Below are 14,414 nucleotides of genomic sequence, written 5' to 3'. Positions count from 1 at the left end.
ACAGTGAGAGACAGAATAACAACAACAAAATCCAGAAAAACGCATGTCAAAAATTGATTTGCATTTTAATGAGGGAAATAAGTATTTGACCCCTCTGCAAAACATGACATAGTACTTGGTGGCAAAACCCTTGTTGGCAATCACAGAGGTCAGACGTTTGTTGTAGTTGGCCACCAGGTTTGCACACATCTCAGGAGGGATTTTGTCCCACTCCTCTTTGCAGATCTTCTCCAAGTCATTAAGGTTTCGAGGCTGACGTTTGGCAACTCGAACCTTCAGCTCCCTCCACAGATTTTCTATGGGATTAAGGTCTGGAGACTGGCTAGGCCACTCTAGGACCTTAATGTGCTTCTTCTTGAGCCACTCCTTTGTTGCCTTGGCCGTGTGTTTTGGGTCATTGTCATGCTGGAATACCCATCCACGACCCATTTTCAATGCCCTGGCTGAGGGAAGGAGGTTCTCACCCAAGATTTGAAAGTACATGGCCCCGTCCATCGTCCCTTTGATGCGGTGAAGTTGTCCTGTCCCCTTAGCAGAAAAACACCCCCAAAGCTTAATGTTTCCACCTCCATGTTTGACGGTGGGGATGGTGTTCTTTGGGTCATAGGCAGCATTCCTCCTCCTCCAAACACGGCAAGTTGAGTTGATGCCAAAGAGCTCCATTTTGGTCTCATCTGACCACAACACTTTCACCCAGTTCTCATCTGAATCATTCAGATGTTCATTGGCAAACTTCAGACGGGTCTGTATATGTGCTTTCTTGAGCAGGAGGATCTTGCGGGCGCTGCAGGATTTCAGTCCTTCACGGCGTAGTGTGTTACCTATTGTTTTCTTGGTGACTATGGTCCCAGCTGCCTTGAGATCATTGACAAGATCCTCCCGTGTAGTTCTGGGCTGATTCCTCCCCGTTCTCCTGATCATTGCAACTCCACGAGGTGAGATCTTGCATGGAGCCCCAGGCCGAGGGAGATTGACAGGTCTTTTGTGTTTCTTCCATTTGCGAATAATCGCACCAACTGTTGTCACCTTCTCACCAAGCTGCTTGGCGATGGTCTTGTAGCCCATTCCAGCCTGGTGTAGGTCTACAATCTTGTCCCTGACATCCTTGGAGAGCTCTTTGGTCTTGGCCCTGGTGGAGAGTTTGGAATCTGATTGATTGATTGCTTCTGTGGACAGGTGGCTTTTATACAGGTAACAAACTGAGATTAGGAGCACTCCCTTTAAGAGTGTGCTCGTAATCTCAGCTCGTTACCTGTATAAAAGACACCTGGGAGCCAGAAATCTTTCTGATTGAGAGGGGGTCAAATACTTATTTCCCTCATTAAAATGCAAATCAATTTATAACATTTTTGACATGCGTTTCTCTGGATTTTGTTGTTGTTATTCTGTCTCTCACTGTTCAAATAAACCTACCATTAAAATTATAGACTGATCATTTCTTTGTCAGTGGGCAAACGTACAAAATCAGCAGGGGATCAAATACTTTTTTCCCTCACTGTACTGTCTGTACTAACATGTTCTAGTTCCAATCTTAGCCATCAATCCATCGCACCCTGTTTTTCTTTCCCAAGCCTCTTGCCACTCTCATCTTCTGTCCCTGCATTTACACACACACACGCTCGCGCACACACGCACACACACACACACACACACACGTAACATCCTCTTAATTTACTGTGGTAGTTGTCGAACCAGCAAAACCACCTTCTCAGTGTCTCAATTTCACTTCCTCTCTTCCTCCTTCCCTTGCAGCAGTCCCACAGGCACTACCTCCCCTCCTCACCCTCCTCACCACCCTTCACTCAACCCCGCACCATCACGATGGGAGTACTATGTCCCCATAGAGATCTGGTTTATAACAATTTGACCTTCACAATCTCATCAACTTCTCTCTTTTTCTCTCTCTCTACCTCCCTCCTCTCTCACTCACCCTCTCTTTTACCTCTCTGTCCTTCATCTCTCTTTCTCTGCCTCCCACCACCTCACTAGCTCTCTCTCTCTCTCTGCTTAGCTGCAGTGCTGAACCTCTTTCACTCTTTTTTCATCTTCCTCCTTTCATTCTACAGGAGATAATGAGTGTCTTGTCTCCTCCACTCTGTTCCCCATGTCAAAATGACCCACTGTGTTTCACACAAGCCTTTCTGGTTTATTTTCCTATTATGATAAACTGTATGTGTTACAGCTATAGTTTAATGATAGAGATGTTATTGTGTAATGACGACTGTTGCGTCTGTACCAATACATCTGATCTTATCATTCAAACGGACTTTCGTGAATGTGTTTCTGTGTGGGTAGCTTTTATATATGAAGCCTATACCCACTTCACACTTATCTTGGGTCAGTCAATCATTCTGAATTTGTGACATAACCTTCCTCCTCTCTCTCTCTCTCTCTCTCGCTCTCTCTCCCCCCATGAGGTCAGAGTGTGCAGCAGTCTATTGATATCACTACTAAAAATATAGGATTCCTCCACCAGCCATCTAAAAATAGAACGGGGGACAGAGACCACAGGAGAAAAGGGAGGGGGCAAGATGGAGAGGAGGGAGGGAGGGAGAGAGCAGGTTACAGTAGGCTATATTTCATTTGAGTGGTGTTCAACCATTCCCATCTACTGTATCTAGTTAGTATCTACTGTCAGCACCTCTAGATTGTAGTTACACATTCATGGTCACTGTCCACTAACAGTAGTGTGTGATAATGATGCTCTCTTTAATTTGAACACTCATGGCTTAATACATTTACACCACAATGACTGGTCACATACAGGCTGCATAAATCACCCTGAATATGCTTGAATGTTATTTGACTGTACAGTATTTATACACTTACCGTGTGGAATGATCTACAATACACTTTAAAATTGGAGGAATTGGTGCCTCTAAGGCATTTCAGAAGAATGTGTCTGTTTTTATGATTGTGTTTTGGTTTTCATGTATTGTTGTGTATACTAGCATGTTTATTATTGTGTATATGAATGTGTAGTTTAATGTGTGTATTGTATTTTGATGTGTATTGTGGTCCTATACAGCATCTGGAAAAGAGACATTGGTCACAGCATTGACTCCCTGCCAAAATAAAGGTGAAATAAAAATGTATTCTCTTTAACTTGCAGTTTGCTCCCCCTGCATTTCCCTTCCTCTACATCCCCCCACCCCCACCCCACCCCACCCCCCACTCTCTCTCTCTCTCTCTCTCTCTCTCTCTCTCTCTCTCTCTCTCTCTCTCTCTCTCTCTCTCTCTCTCTCTCTCTCTCTCTCTCTCTCTCTCTCTCTCTCTCTCTCTCTCTCTCTTTCCTCGTGTCCCTTTCACACTCTCTCTCTCTCTTCTCCAGTGTCCCTGTTGTGCGGAATACTGTAGTTCCAGTCCCACCGCAGCAGTGCTCAGAGATGATAGTGTGAGTGCAAAAGAGAGGGAGTTGGAGATTGAGAGGAGGTGTAAAGGAGCGTAAGCGGGTAACACACACAAATGAGAGAGAGAGTGAAAGAGGGGGCAGAGAGATATAGGGAGAGAGAGAGAACTGCGAAATCTGCCAACCCTCCCTGGCGCGAGGTTCTTGATTACTGTCAAGCGCGCACACCATTCGGATATCGCTCCTGAGGCAGCCAGGGTAAGTGTTTTTGCTCATAACTCAACATATACAAACACATTTTAACTGAACCATTTTACCCTACTGCATGAGGTTTATAAGATTAAGGATATGATTGATAAACTATTTCACTGAACACGTTCTGGTGTCGTGTAGCCAACATCTGCCAGCAGTGCGCAGACAGTTGTCATCATATTTAGAAAGCGCCAAAATGATTTATGTCTGTCGTGGATGGCTTTAATCCGTTACTGGAACGTCTATGTTATGTTGTCTAACTCACATTAACACCTTTTAATGTTTGTCTGAGTCGGATTGTAGGATACAGTCTTCTTTATCGCGCCTGGTCTGCCTATGTTTATCAATTCCAAACTCTCCGCGTGACAGTGTGGCAATGGTGGGGGTTCCAAACAACATTCTAAGGCATATTGTGTGTGTCGTGTGATATAAACTGGGACTACCGTATCTATAATAAACAGTAGAAACACACACATTGTGTGAGCGCTGTGGTGATAGATAGATGGAGAGAGACTGGTGAACTGAAGACCTCGCTGGTGGTAGCCTACTGGTGGAAATTATGGTGATTTCATGTACATTCCTCTGTATTCTTTCATCTCTCTCTCTCTCGCTCGCTCGCTCTCTCTCTCTCTCTCTCTCGCTGTCTGTATGTGCTGTCATTTTACTGTGTGGCCACTGCTTTCTTAATTTCATTATTTAAATGTCCTTGATGAATGAGTCACTGTGTGTGTGTGAGAGAGAGAGAGAGCGAGAGAGAGCGTGTCTGTGTGTTTTTTCCTGTGAGGAATTTTGACATGGAATAGTTTTTGTTGCGACTTAGTTATATCCTAGTTACTGCAAGTAATTAGTTTGGCGCGTGCAGTGTGAGCGCAACCAGCCCAGGGCATGCGTGTTCACGTGGGGTACTCCTTGCCTTTTTGGGCCAAGGTCTTTCCCTATATTAACCTACATCTGTTTCAGCCTCAGTCTCTCACTTTGTCTTCTTTGCCTTATAAACTCTGGAGGGGCTAATTCTGCCCTCCAATTTTCATTGCAATCTCTCTCCCTCTCATTCACTTCTCTCTCTCTCTCTCTCTCTCTCTCTCTCTCTCTCTCTCTCTCTCTCTCTCTCTCTCTCTCTCTCTCTCTCTCTCTCTTTCTCTCTCTCTCTCTCTCATTCCAGAGAGTATACCAGGGGAAGTGAACCTGCAGGTCTTTACAGATCTATCTCACCTAGTAGACTAAACTACAGGGTCATTACTGTCTGGCCCTGCTAGGAAAGACACAACTAGAAAAGACTGGTTTAAAATTGCTTTTTTAAAACAAGGGTTTTCCACCTTCGAGCTGTGTTAGTGATAGGATGGAGTGAAAGCCTGCACACCCTGAAGCTCTGGAGAACCTCTTGAAGCAGTGAAAGTGCTGTCCATGGTGCTGAACTGGTCAGTGAGAGTTCTGAACTGGACAGTAAGAGTGCTGCCCATGGTGCTTCTGGACAGGATGAGTGCTGTCCATGGTGCTGCTGGACAGGAAGAGTGCTGTCCATGGTGCTGCTGGACAGGAAGAGTGCTGCCCATGGTGCTTCTGGACAGGAAGAGTGCTGTCCATGGTGCTGCTAGACAGGAAGAGTGCTGTCCATGGTGCTGCTAGACAGGAAGAGTGCTGTCCATGGTGCTGCTGGACAGGAAGAGTGCTGTCCATGTTGCTGCTGGACAATGTGGGTGCTGTCCAAGGATCCTGAACTGGACAATGAGGGTGCTGTCCAAGGATCCTGAACTGGACAATGGGAGTGCTGTCCAAGGTGCTGAACTGGACAATGAGAGTGCTGTCCAATGTGCTGAACTGGACAATGTGAGTGCTGTCCAAGGATCCTGAACTGGACAATGAGGGTGCTGTCCAAGGATCCTGAACTGGAAAAAGAGGGTGCTGTCCAAGGATCCTGAACTGGACAATGAGAGTGCTGTCCAAGGATCCTGAACTGGACAATGAGAGTGCTGTCCAAGGATCCTGAACTGGACAATGAGAGTGCTGTCCAAGGATCCTGAACTGGACAATGAGAGTGCTGTCCAAGGTGCTGAACTGGACAATGAGAGTGCTGTCCAAGGATCCTGAACTGGACAATGAGAGTGCTGTCCAAGCTGCTAAAATAATGTGTGGTCATTCTCTGCCACTGCTCTACTGAAGCTGAGATTCATTCAACTAGGATACATTATTAGTCCATGGTGTTGTCACAATGTAGTGACTGTTTATGAGAGAATAGCCTATGGAGGGTTATGTTATAACAAAGTGAAGAGTACAAACACACCCTTCAAAGTGAGGTGCTGCAGACAGATGAAAAGTGCAGCGTAAAGCTTCACTTCACCAATGTTTTGGCTTCAATGCTTTCATCAGTGTTCTCTTTTCAAAGAATACATGAAGGTTACCTTAGGGACCATGCAGATAGATACACAATATTCAATTAAATGACATTTTAAAAATGTGATTTGTCCCAGAGGGGCGATTACTTCTACAATACTTATAATCTAGTGAAGGACCATATGTGAGCACTGTCATGCACATTCCAGTTGGCAGGACAGCACAGTGACATCACCATGGCTGTGACCTGAAGTCAGCTGGCGCTTCTGGAGTGTCACGCTGACATCTGGCGCTGACTGGCAGAAAGGACATGGGATTGCCAAGTTTAGATAAGTCCTATCGCCTCTATTTTTGGATATCATCATCATTTCCATAAAGTTATCCCCTCTGTTTGTGAATCGGAGGCGTCTGGTTCACAGTAAGTGATAGTTTTCACCATATAGCTTCTACCTATCCAGGCCTATCACATCAGTGAGGGGGAGTGAGGGAAAAGAGCATCTGCTTAATGACTAAAATGAAAGTGAGTGAGGGCAGAAAGGAGGGGACAACTTTTAGAAATGCTGCAGAGTTGGGCTGACTCCTCACTGACCACTCATTGTGTGTATTTCTTCCATTCATTCTTCTTATCTGACTTCTTGTCTTGATTACTCCCTTACTTTTTTTTGGACCTCTCTCATCTCCTTTAGTCACTCCTCCTATCTTCTCATCATATCTCTACTCCTCCCCTCCTCTCTGTCTCTCTTCTAGTCACTCCTCCTATCCTCTCATCATATCTCTCCTCCTCCTCTCTCTCTTTTCTAGCTATTCCTCCTCCTGTTCTTTCCATATCGCTCTCTTTAGTCAGTTCTATTCTCCTCTGTATCTGTGAATGAATGGAATTGACCTTGCCTCCGTATGGTCGTCTGTGACTGGTCTCTGACTGGTCCTCTTTATCTAGCCCCAGATTATTTACAATCATGTCTCTTCTCCTTGGACCTCTCTGACTCCCCCTGGGTGTATGTCCCCCCCACACACACACATACAGTGGGGGAAAAAAGTATTTAGTCAGCCACCAATTGTGCAAGTTCTCCCACTTAAAAAGATGAGAGAGGCCTGTAATTTTCATCATAGGTACACGTCAAACAATGACAGACAAAATGAGAAAAAAATATCCAGAAAATCACATTGTAGGATTTTTAATGAATTTATTTGCAAATTATGGTGGAAAATAAGTATTTGGTCAATAACAAAAGTTTCTCAATACTTTGTTATATACCCTTTGTTGGCAATGACACAGGTCAAACGTTTTCTGTAAGTCTTCACAAGGTTTTCACACACTGTTGCTGGTATTTTGGCCCATTCCTCCATGCAGATCTCCTCTAGAGCAGTGATGTTTTGGGGCTGACGCTGAGCAACACAGACTTTCAACTCCCTCCAAAGATTTTCTATGGGGTTGAAATCTGGAGACTGGCTAGGCCACTCCAGGACCTTGAAATGCTTCTTACGAAAAACACTCCTTCGTTGCCCGGGCGGTGTGTTTGGGATCATTGTCATGCTGAAAGACCCAGCCACATTTCATCTTCAATGCCCTTGCTGATGGAAGGAGGTTTTCACTCAAAATCTCACGATACATGGCCCCATTCATTCTTTCCTTTACACGGATCAGTCGTCCTGGTGCCTTTGCAGAAAAACAGCCCCAAAGCATGATGTTTCCATCCCCATGCTTCACAGTAGGTATGGTGTTCTTTGGATGCAACTCAGCATTCTTTGTCCTCCAAACACGACGAGTTGAGTTTTTACCAAAAAGTTCTATTTTGGTTTCATCTGACCATATGACATTCTCCCAATCCTCTTCTGGATCATCCAAATGCACTCTAGCAAACTTCAGACGGGCCTGGACATGTACTGGCTTAAGCAGGGGGACACGTCTGGCACTGCAGGATTTGAGTCCCTGGCGGCGTAGTGTGTTACTGATGGTAGGCTTTGTTACTTTGGTCCCAGCTCTCTGCAGGTCATTCACTAGGTCCCCCGTGTGGTTCTGGGATTTTTGCTCACCGTTCTTGTGATCATTTTGACCCCACGGGGTCAGCTCTTGCGTGGAGCCCCAGATCGAGGGGAGATTATCAGTGGTCTTGTATGTCTTCCATTTCCTAATAATTGCTCCCACAGTTGCTTTCTTCAAACCAAGCTGCTTACCTATTGCAGATTCAGTCTTCCCAGCCTGGTGCAGGTCTACAATTTTGTTTCTGGTGTCCTTTGACAGCTCTTTGGTCTTGGCCATAGTGGAGTTTGGAGTGTGACTGTTTGAGGTTGTGGACAGGTGTCTTTTATACTGATAACAAGTTAAAACAGGTGCCATTAATACAGGTAACGAGTGGAGGACAGAGGAGCCTCTTAAAGAAGAAGTTACAGGTCTGTGAGAGCCATAAATCTTGCTTGTTTGTAGGTGACCAAATACTTATTTTCCACCATAACTTGCAAATAAATTCATAAAAAATCAAACAATGTGATTTTCTGGATATTTTTTTCTCAATTTGTCTGTCATAGTTGACGTGTACCTATGATGAAAATTACAGGCCTCTCTCATCTTTTTAAGTGGGAGAACTTGCACAATTGGTGGCTGACTAAATACTTTTTTTCCCCACTGTACATACAAACACAGTGTCACCCCACAGCCCCATGCGACTCCACTCAGCTCTGGGGGCTCCACTGAGTCACCACACAGCCCCATGCGACTCCACTCAGCTCTGGGGGCTCCGCTGAGTCACCCCACAGCCCCATGCGACTCCACTCAGCTCTGGGGGCTCCGCTGAGTCACCCCACAGCCCCATGCGACTCCACTCAGCTCTGGGGGCTCCGCTGAGTCACCCCACAGCCCCATGCGACTCCACTCAGCTCTGGGGGCTCCGCTGAGTCACCCCACAGCCCCATGCGACTCCACTCAGCTCTGGGGGCTCCGCTGAGTCACCCCACAGCCCCATGCGACTCCACTCAGCTCTGGGGGCTCCACTGAGTCACCCCACAGCCCCATGCGACTCCACTCAGCTCTGGGGGCTCCGCTGAGTCACCCCACAGCCCCATGCGACTCCACTCAGCTCTGGGGGCTCCACTGAGTCACCCCACAGCCCCATGCGACTCCACTCAGCTCTGGGGGCTCCGCTGAGTCACCCCACAGCTCCATGCGACTCCACTCAGCTCTGGGGGCTCCACTGAGTCACCCCACAGTCCCATGCGACTCCACTCAGCTCTGGGGGCTCCACTGAGTCACCACACAGACTGGAGAGAAAACACAGGGAGAGAAACATGACTGGGTGAAAATGGTGGAGGAGAGAAGGAGGGAGAAAAGGAAGGACACTGAGGAAAGAACGGGAAGGAGGAGGAAGGAGGAGGAAGGGGGAAACATCGGGAAGAGGCTGAAAATGAAGAAGGGAGAGGGAGGAAGAAGTAAGGGGAAGACGTGAAGAGAAGGAAAGAAACCGAGGGAAGGAGAAAGAAGGAAGAAGCACGATGACATGTTGGAAATAGAGGGAGAAGGAGAGGAAGAGAAGGTTATCAAATCAGGAGGGAGACAGTCCTGAGCTAACACCATTTCATCAGTGTGCTAAAGTAATGATCACCTCATAATTCACAACAGCAAATCAGTAGTATAAGTTTACATATGCATGTAGAGTTTTGCTAGATATTTCCATACAGTTATCCTCGATTCACTGTCTGTCTCTTCCTTCCTTCCTGTCTTCCTGTCGTCCTGTCTTCCTGTCTTTTTCTTCTTATCTGTTTCCCTCTGTTGAATCTGTCTCTCTCTCAACCCTATTCTTAATTCCCTTCTCCCAGCTCTTTAAGTCATTCTCCGCCTGCCTGCCTCCATCCCTTCCAAACCTCCCATCCCTCGCTCACAAAGCCAGGATCCATTCACTCTTCCTTTCCATTCATCCCTCCTTCACTCTCCATTCATCCCTCCTTCACTCTCCATTCATCCCTCCTTCACTCTCCATTCATCCCTCCTTCACTCTCCATTCATCCCTCCTTCACTCTCCATTCGCTCCATTCACTGCACAATAAGCACATCCATAGGAGATGCCTTCTCTCCCAGCATGCTTTGCCAGTAGGACGGGGGCTCAGTGCAGTTGATGTCACTCTGAATAGAAGATGCCCGTAGCCACAGGTCTAGGATCAGCTTCCCCTCTCCAAATCCTATCCTTAACCATTAGTGCGATAAATGAGAAACTGAGCATAGACTGGAAGCTCATCTCCAACGAAGACAGTTACTCTGAAACAGAAATGAGGACCACTGACCAAATGACTCTTCAGGGTGATGTGAGGACACAAATGGACAAGAGCAATGTACAATATATAAGAGGTGATTGAGTCACTATGGCCTGTCCCTTCTTGGAAAATCCACTTGACATCGGAGCCTGCATTGTTCGCCGTGCTTTACAACGGGAACGAATTATTGGACCTCGAATACATCCTTTAGATAATTTAGAAGAATGTATTTTTGAACGTTGTCGTTTTTCCGCACAATCACTCATATATCTGGTAAATGTATATAGCAAATGTAACCCAACGCGGTTTCGCTTTGACTGCTATACAAACTGTGTATTGCTTAGAGATTTTTTTGATGCTGGAAGTTTCCTGTACAAAATTTGGGCGATGCTGAACTATTTGGCAAGGCAACTGTGTGTAGAGCCGGAAGAAGTCTGCCTAGCATTGAATATATTTTTTTATGTCTGTGTTGCATTCCCTGGTCATCAAGCTGTCCATATAATCAAGGAGGACTTTTACAGAATTGCAGGTACAGTAGGCTGCGATCAGTTAGTTGACTGCCAGCGATGCTTTGCTAATCTCAAATGAATAAACCTAGGCAACATGATAAAAATGATAAATAGCCTAATTCATCCCGCAGATTTTCCAAACATCATTGGTGCTATAGATGGGACACATATCTCCCATTCAAAGACCCTCTGGACCAAATTAAGTTGTCATAATTACTGTGTAAGCCTATAGAAGGGGGTGAGAACCATAAGCCTCCTAGGTTTTGTATTGAAGTCAATGTACCCAGAGGAGGACGGAAGCTAGCTGTCCTCTGGCTACACCATGGTGCTACCCTACAAAGTGCTGTTGAGGCTACTGTAGACCTTCTTTGCAAAATAGTGTTTTAATCAGTTATTTGGTGACGTGGTTATATTTAGTATAGTTTTATCTAAAAAGGAAAACTTTGTAAATGTTTTACAATTAAACATTTTATGAAATTCACTGAGGAGAATGGTCCTCACCTTCCTCCTCTGAGGAGCCTCCACTGGTGTGTGTGTCTGTGTGTGTATGTGTGTGCGTGTGTGCTTATGTGTGTATCAGTGTGTGTGTGTTGGTGCAGTATTCAAGCTGCTGTAGCCCCTGACATGGTGTGTAGTGGTTCATATTACAAAGGGTGGTAGAGAAACAAACGCTTTCTCTCAGCATGACTTCTGAATGAGGTCTCTGTCTCCCTCTCTCTCTCTCTCTCTCTCTCTCTCTCTCTCTCTCTCTCTCTCTCTCTCTCTCTCTCTCTCTCTCTCTCTCTCTCTCTCTCTCTCTCTCTCTCTCTCTCTCTTTCTCTCTCTCTCTCGCTTTAGATGAGTTTCATCTAATAGTCTGACGTAAAATTAAAATAGTTCTCTCTCTCTTTCACTTGCTCTCTCTCCTCTCTGAAGAGTTCATGCAATAGTCTGACTTATCCTTGCTCTCTCTCCTTCTCTCTCCTTCTCCCTCCTCTCCCTCTCCCTCTCCCTCCTCTTCTCTCCCTCTCCCTCCGTCTTTAGATGAGTTCGTGCAGTAGCAGAGCGCTGACCATCCTGTCCACGGTGTTTGGGGCGTGTGGTCTGCTGCTGGTGGGTGTGGCTGTGTCTACAGACTACTGGCTGCTAATGGAGGAAGGCATCGTGCTGCAGCAGAACCAGAGCATGGAGGTCAAGATGGCCCTGCACTCTGGCCTCTGGAGGGTCTGCTTCGTGGCTGGTACATATGACCCCTGACCTCTGACCCTCAATAGCAGTAGTGACCTGACCAATCTGCTTCCGGGTAGAATTAGCCGTAGTTGATCTAGGATCAGTTTACCCCTTCTAAATCTGAACCTTAACCATTAGGGGAAAATGCAAACTGACCTTATATCAGTGCAACTTCACAATCCCAATGTTATATACTGTATTCTTTTTTCATTAACATGTGCGTGGGCGGACTGGCCATCTGGCATTTTGAACAAGTGCCAGATGGGCTGTCCATTTTTAGCCTAGCTTGTTTATTTTAGCGCAAAATGATAATTAACTGGCAAAACATGGGGGCCTCAAATAACAAAATGGGCCGGTGTGGGGGCCTCAAATAAAAAAATTGTCCAGTGTGTTAGAAATGGTAGGGCTGATTCTTGGTCCCAGTCCACCTCTGTATGTATGTATCTGCCTCCCTCTCTTTTTCTCATGCAAGCCTCAATTTTACACACACATTTTTCTTTCCCCTCTCTCTCAGGGACGGAGAATGGGAGATGTGTGGCGTCAGAGTATTTCACTGAGCCAGAGATAGAGATCACCACAGAGAATACTGCTAATATTCTGAGTGAGTATACTGTACCATACTCTTACAGCTTTACACTGCACACTCAGCATAGAGCTCACCAACTTTTAGTCCTAAAAAACGGAAATGAGTTACCTCTGGTTCGTTCAGCCATTCCTATGGGGGAGCTTAATGGGAAAATAATAAGGTTTTGGGATAAACGCAGAAAATAAGGTCTAGGCTTAACACAGGCTTAGGAGATCTTATACGTTTTGTTCTATGAGATAATAGCAGTCAGTTAACATTACATTTATTAATTATTATGAAGCCTTTATATACTTTATGTGTTTGTTATGATAACATAAATGCTTAAAAATTCACAAAAAGTGACGTTAGCTGATGAAGATTATCTCATTTAAGGTCTCCCTAAGCCTGCGATTACAACATACCTTATTTCTGGCGTTTATCCAAAACCCCTCCAAAACCCCAATTAATTTCCCCATAGGCTTTGGCCAACGAGCCATGGTGAAGTTGGTGCCTACAAAAAGACGCCATTACTATTGCTCTCTATTATGGTTAGCGCACAACATTTGACATCTAACACTGTGACCCTGTAGAGATGGTGCGGGCGGCCACTCCATTTCCTCCCATGGTGTCTCTGCTATGACCACTAACCTCTGACCTCTAACCTGTGACCCTGTAGAGATGGTGCGGACGGCCACTCCATTTCCCATGGTGTCTCTGCTATGACCTCTGACCTCTAACTTGTGACCCTGTAGAGATGGTGCGGACGGCCACTCCATTTCCCATGGTGTCTCTGCTATGACATCTAACCTCTAATCTCTAACCTGTGACCCTGTAGAGATGGTGCGGACGGCCACTCCATTTCCCATGGTGTCTCTGCTATGACCTCTAACCTCTGAACTCTAACCCTGTAGAGATGGTGCGGACGGCCACTCCATTTCCCATGGTGTCTCTGCTATGACCTCTAACCTCTGACCTCTAACCCTGTAGAGATGGTGCGGACGGCCACTCCGTTCCCCATGGTGTCTCTGCTATGACCTCTAACCTCTGAACTCTAACCCTGTAGAGATGGTGCGGACGGCCACTCCATTTCCCATGGTGTCTCTGCTATGACCTCTAACCTCTGACCTCTAACCCTGTAGAGATGGTGCGGACGGCCACTCCGTTCCCCATGGTGTCTCTGCTATGACCTCTAACCTCTGACCTCTAACCCTGTAGAGATGGTGCGGACGGCCACTCCGTTCCCCATGGTGTCTCTGCTCTTCGTCTTCACAGCCTTTGTCATCAGTAACATCGGACACATCCGGCCCCAGCGCACCATCCTGGCCTTCATCTCCGGGATCTTCTTCATCCTCTCAGGTAGATAGGCCAATCCATCTGGCTTTGATTATTACTGCCTTCGTCCTCTCAGGTATATAGGCCACTCCATCTGGCCTTGATTATTACTGACTTCATCCTCTCAGGTAGATAGGCAACTCCATCTGGCCTTGATTATTACTGCCTTCATCCATCCACTCAGGTATATAGGCCACTCCATCTGGCCTTGATTATTACTGCCTTCATCCTCTCAGGTAGATAGGCCATCCATTTGGCCTTCATTATTACTGCCTTCATCCTCCCAGGTAGATAGGCCACTCCATCTGGCCTTGATTATTACTGACTTCATCCTCTCAGGTAGATAGGCAACTCCATCTGGCCTTGATTATTACTGCCTTCATCCATCCACTCAGGTATATAGGCCACTCCATCTGGCCTTGATTATTACTGCCTTCATCCTCTCAGGTAGATAGGCCATCCATTTGGCTTTGATTATTACTGCCTTCATCCTCCCAGGTAGATAGGCCACTCCATCTGGCCTTGATTATTACTGCCTTCATCCATCCTCTCAGGTATATATGTCACTCCATCTGGCCTTGATTATTACTGCCTTCATCCATCCTCTCAGGTATATAGGCCATTC

At 46.1% G+C, this 14,414-nt stretch overlaps 1 protein-coding gene across 1 annotated transcript in view; it reads left to right on the top strand.

Annotated features, from left to right (window-relative positions):
• The first annotated feature begins 3,331 nt into the window (after positions 1-3,331).
• LOC121556499 (voltage-dependent calcium channel gamma-7 subunit-like) overlaps positions 3,332-14,414 on the top strand; it is an 18,775-nt gene continuing 7,692 nt past the window's right edge. The window contains exons 1-4 of the mRNA XM_041870386.1: positions 3,332-3,607; positions 11,707-11,902; positions 12,407-12,493; positions 13,673-13,813. Coding sequence (XP_041726320.1) covers positions 11,707-11,902; positions 12,407-12,493; positions 13,673-13,813 — 424 coding nt within the window. The 5' untranslated portion in view covers positions 3,332-3,607. The remainder of the gene's footprint in view (positions 3,608-11,706; positions 11,903-12,406; positions 12,494-13,672; positions 13,814-14,414) is intronic.

Source organism: Coregonus clupeaformis, unplaced genomic scaffold, assembly GCF_020615455.1.
Source record: "Coregonus clupeaformis isolate EN_2021a unplaced genomic scaffold, ASM2061545v1 scaf0125, whole genome shotgun sequence".
NCBI classification, from domain to species: Eukaryota; Metazoa; Chordata; class Actinopteri; order Salmoniformes; family Salmonidae; genus Coregonus; species Coregonus clupeaformis.
This window is presented reverse-complemented; position numbering and strand designations above follow the sequence as displayed.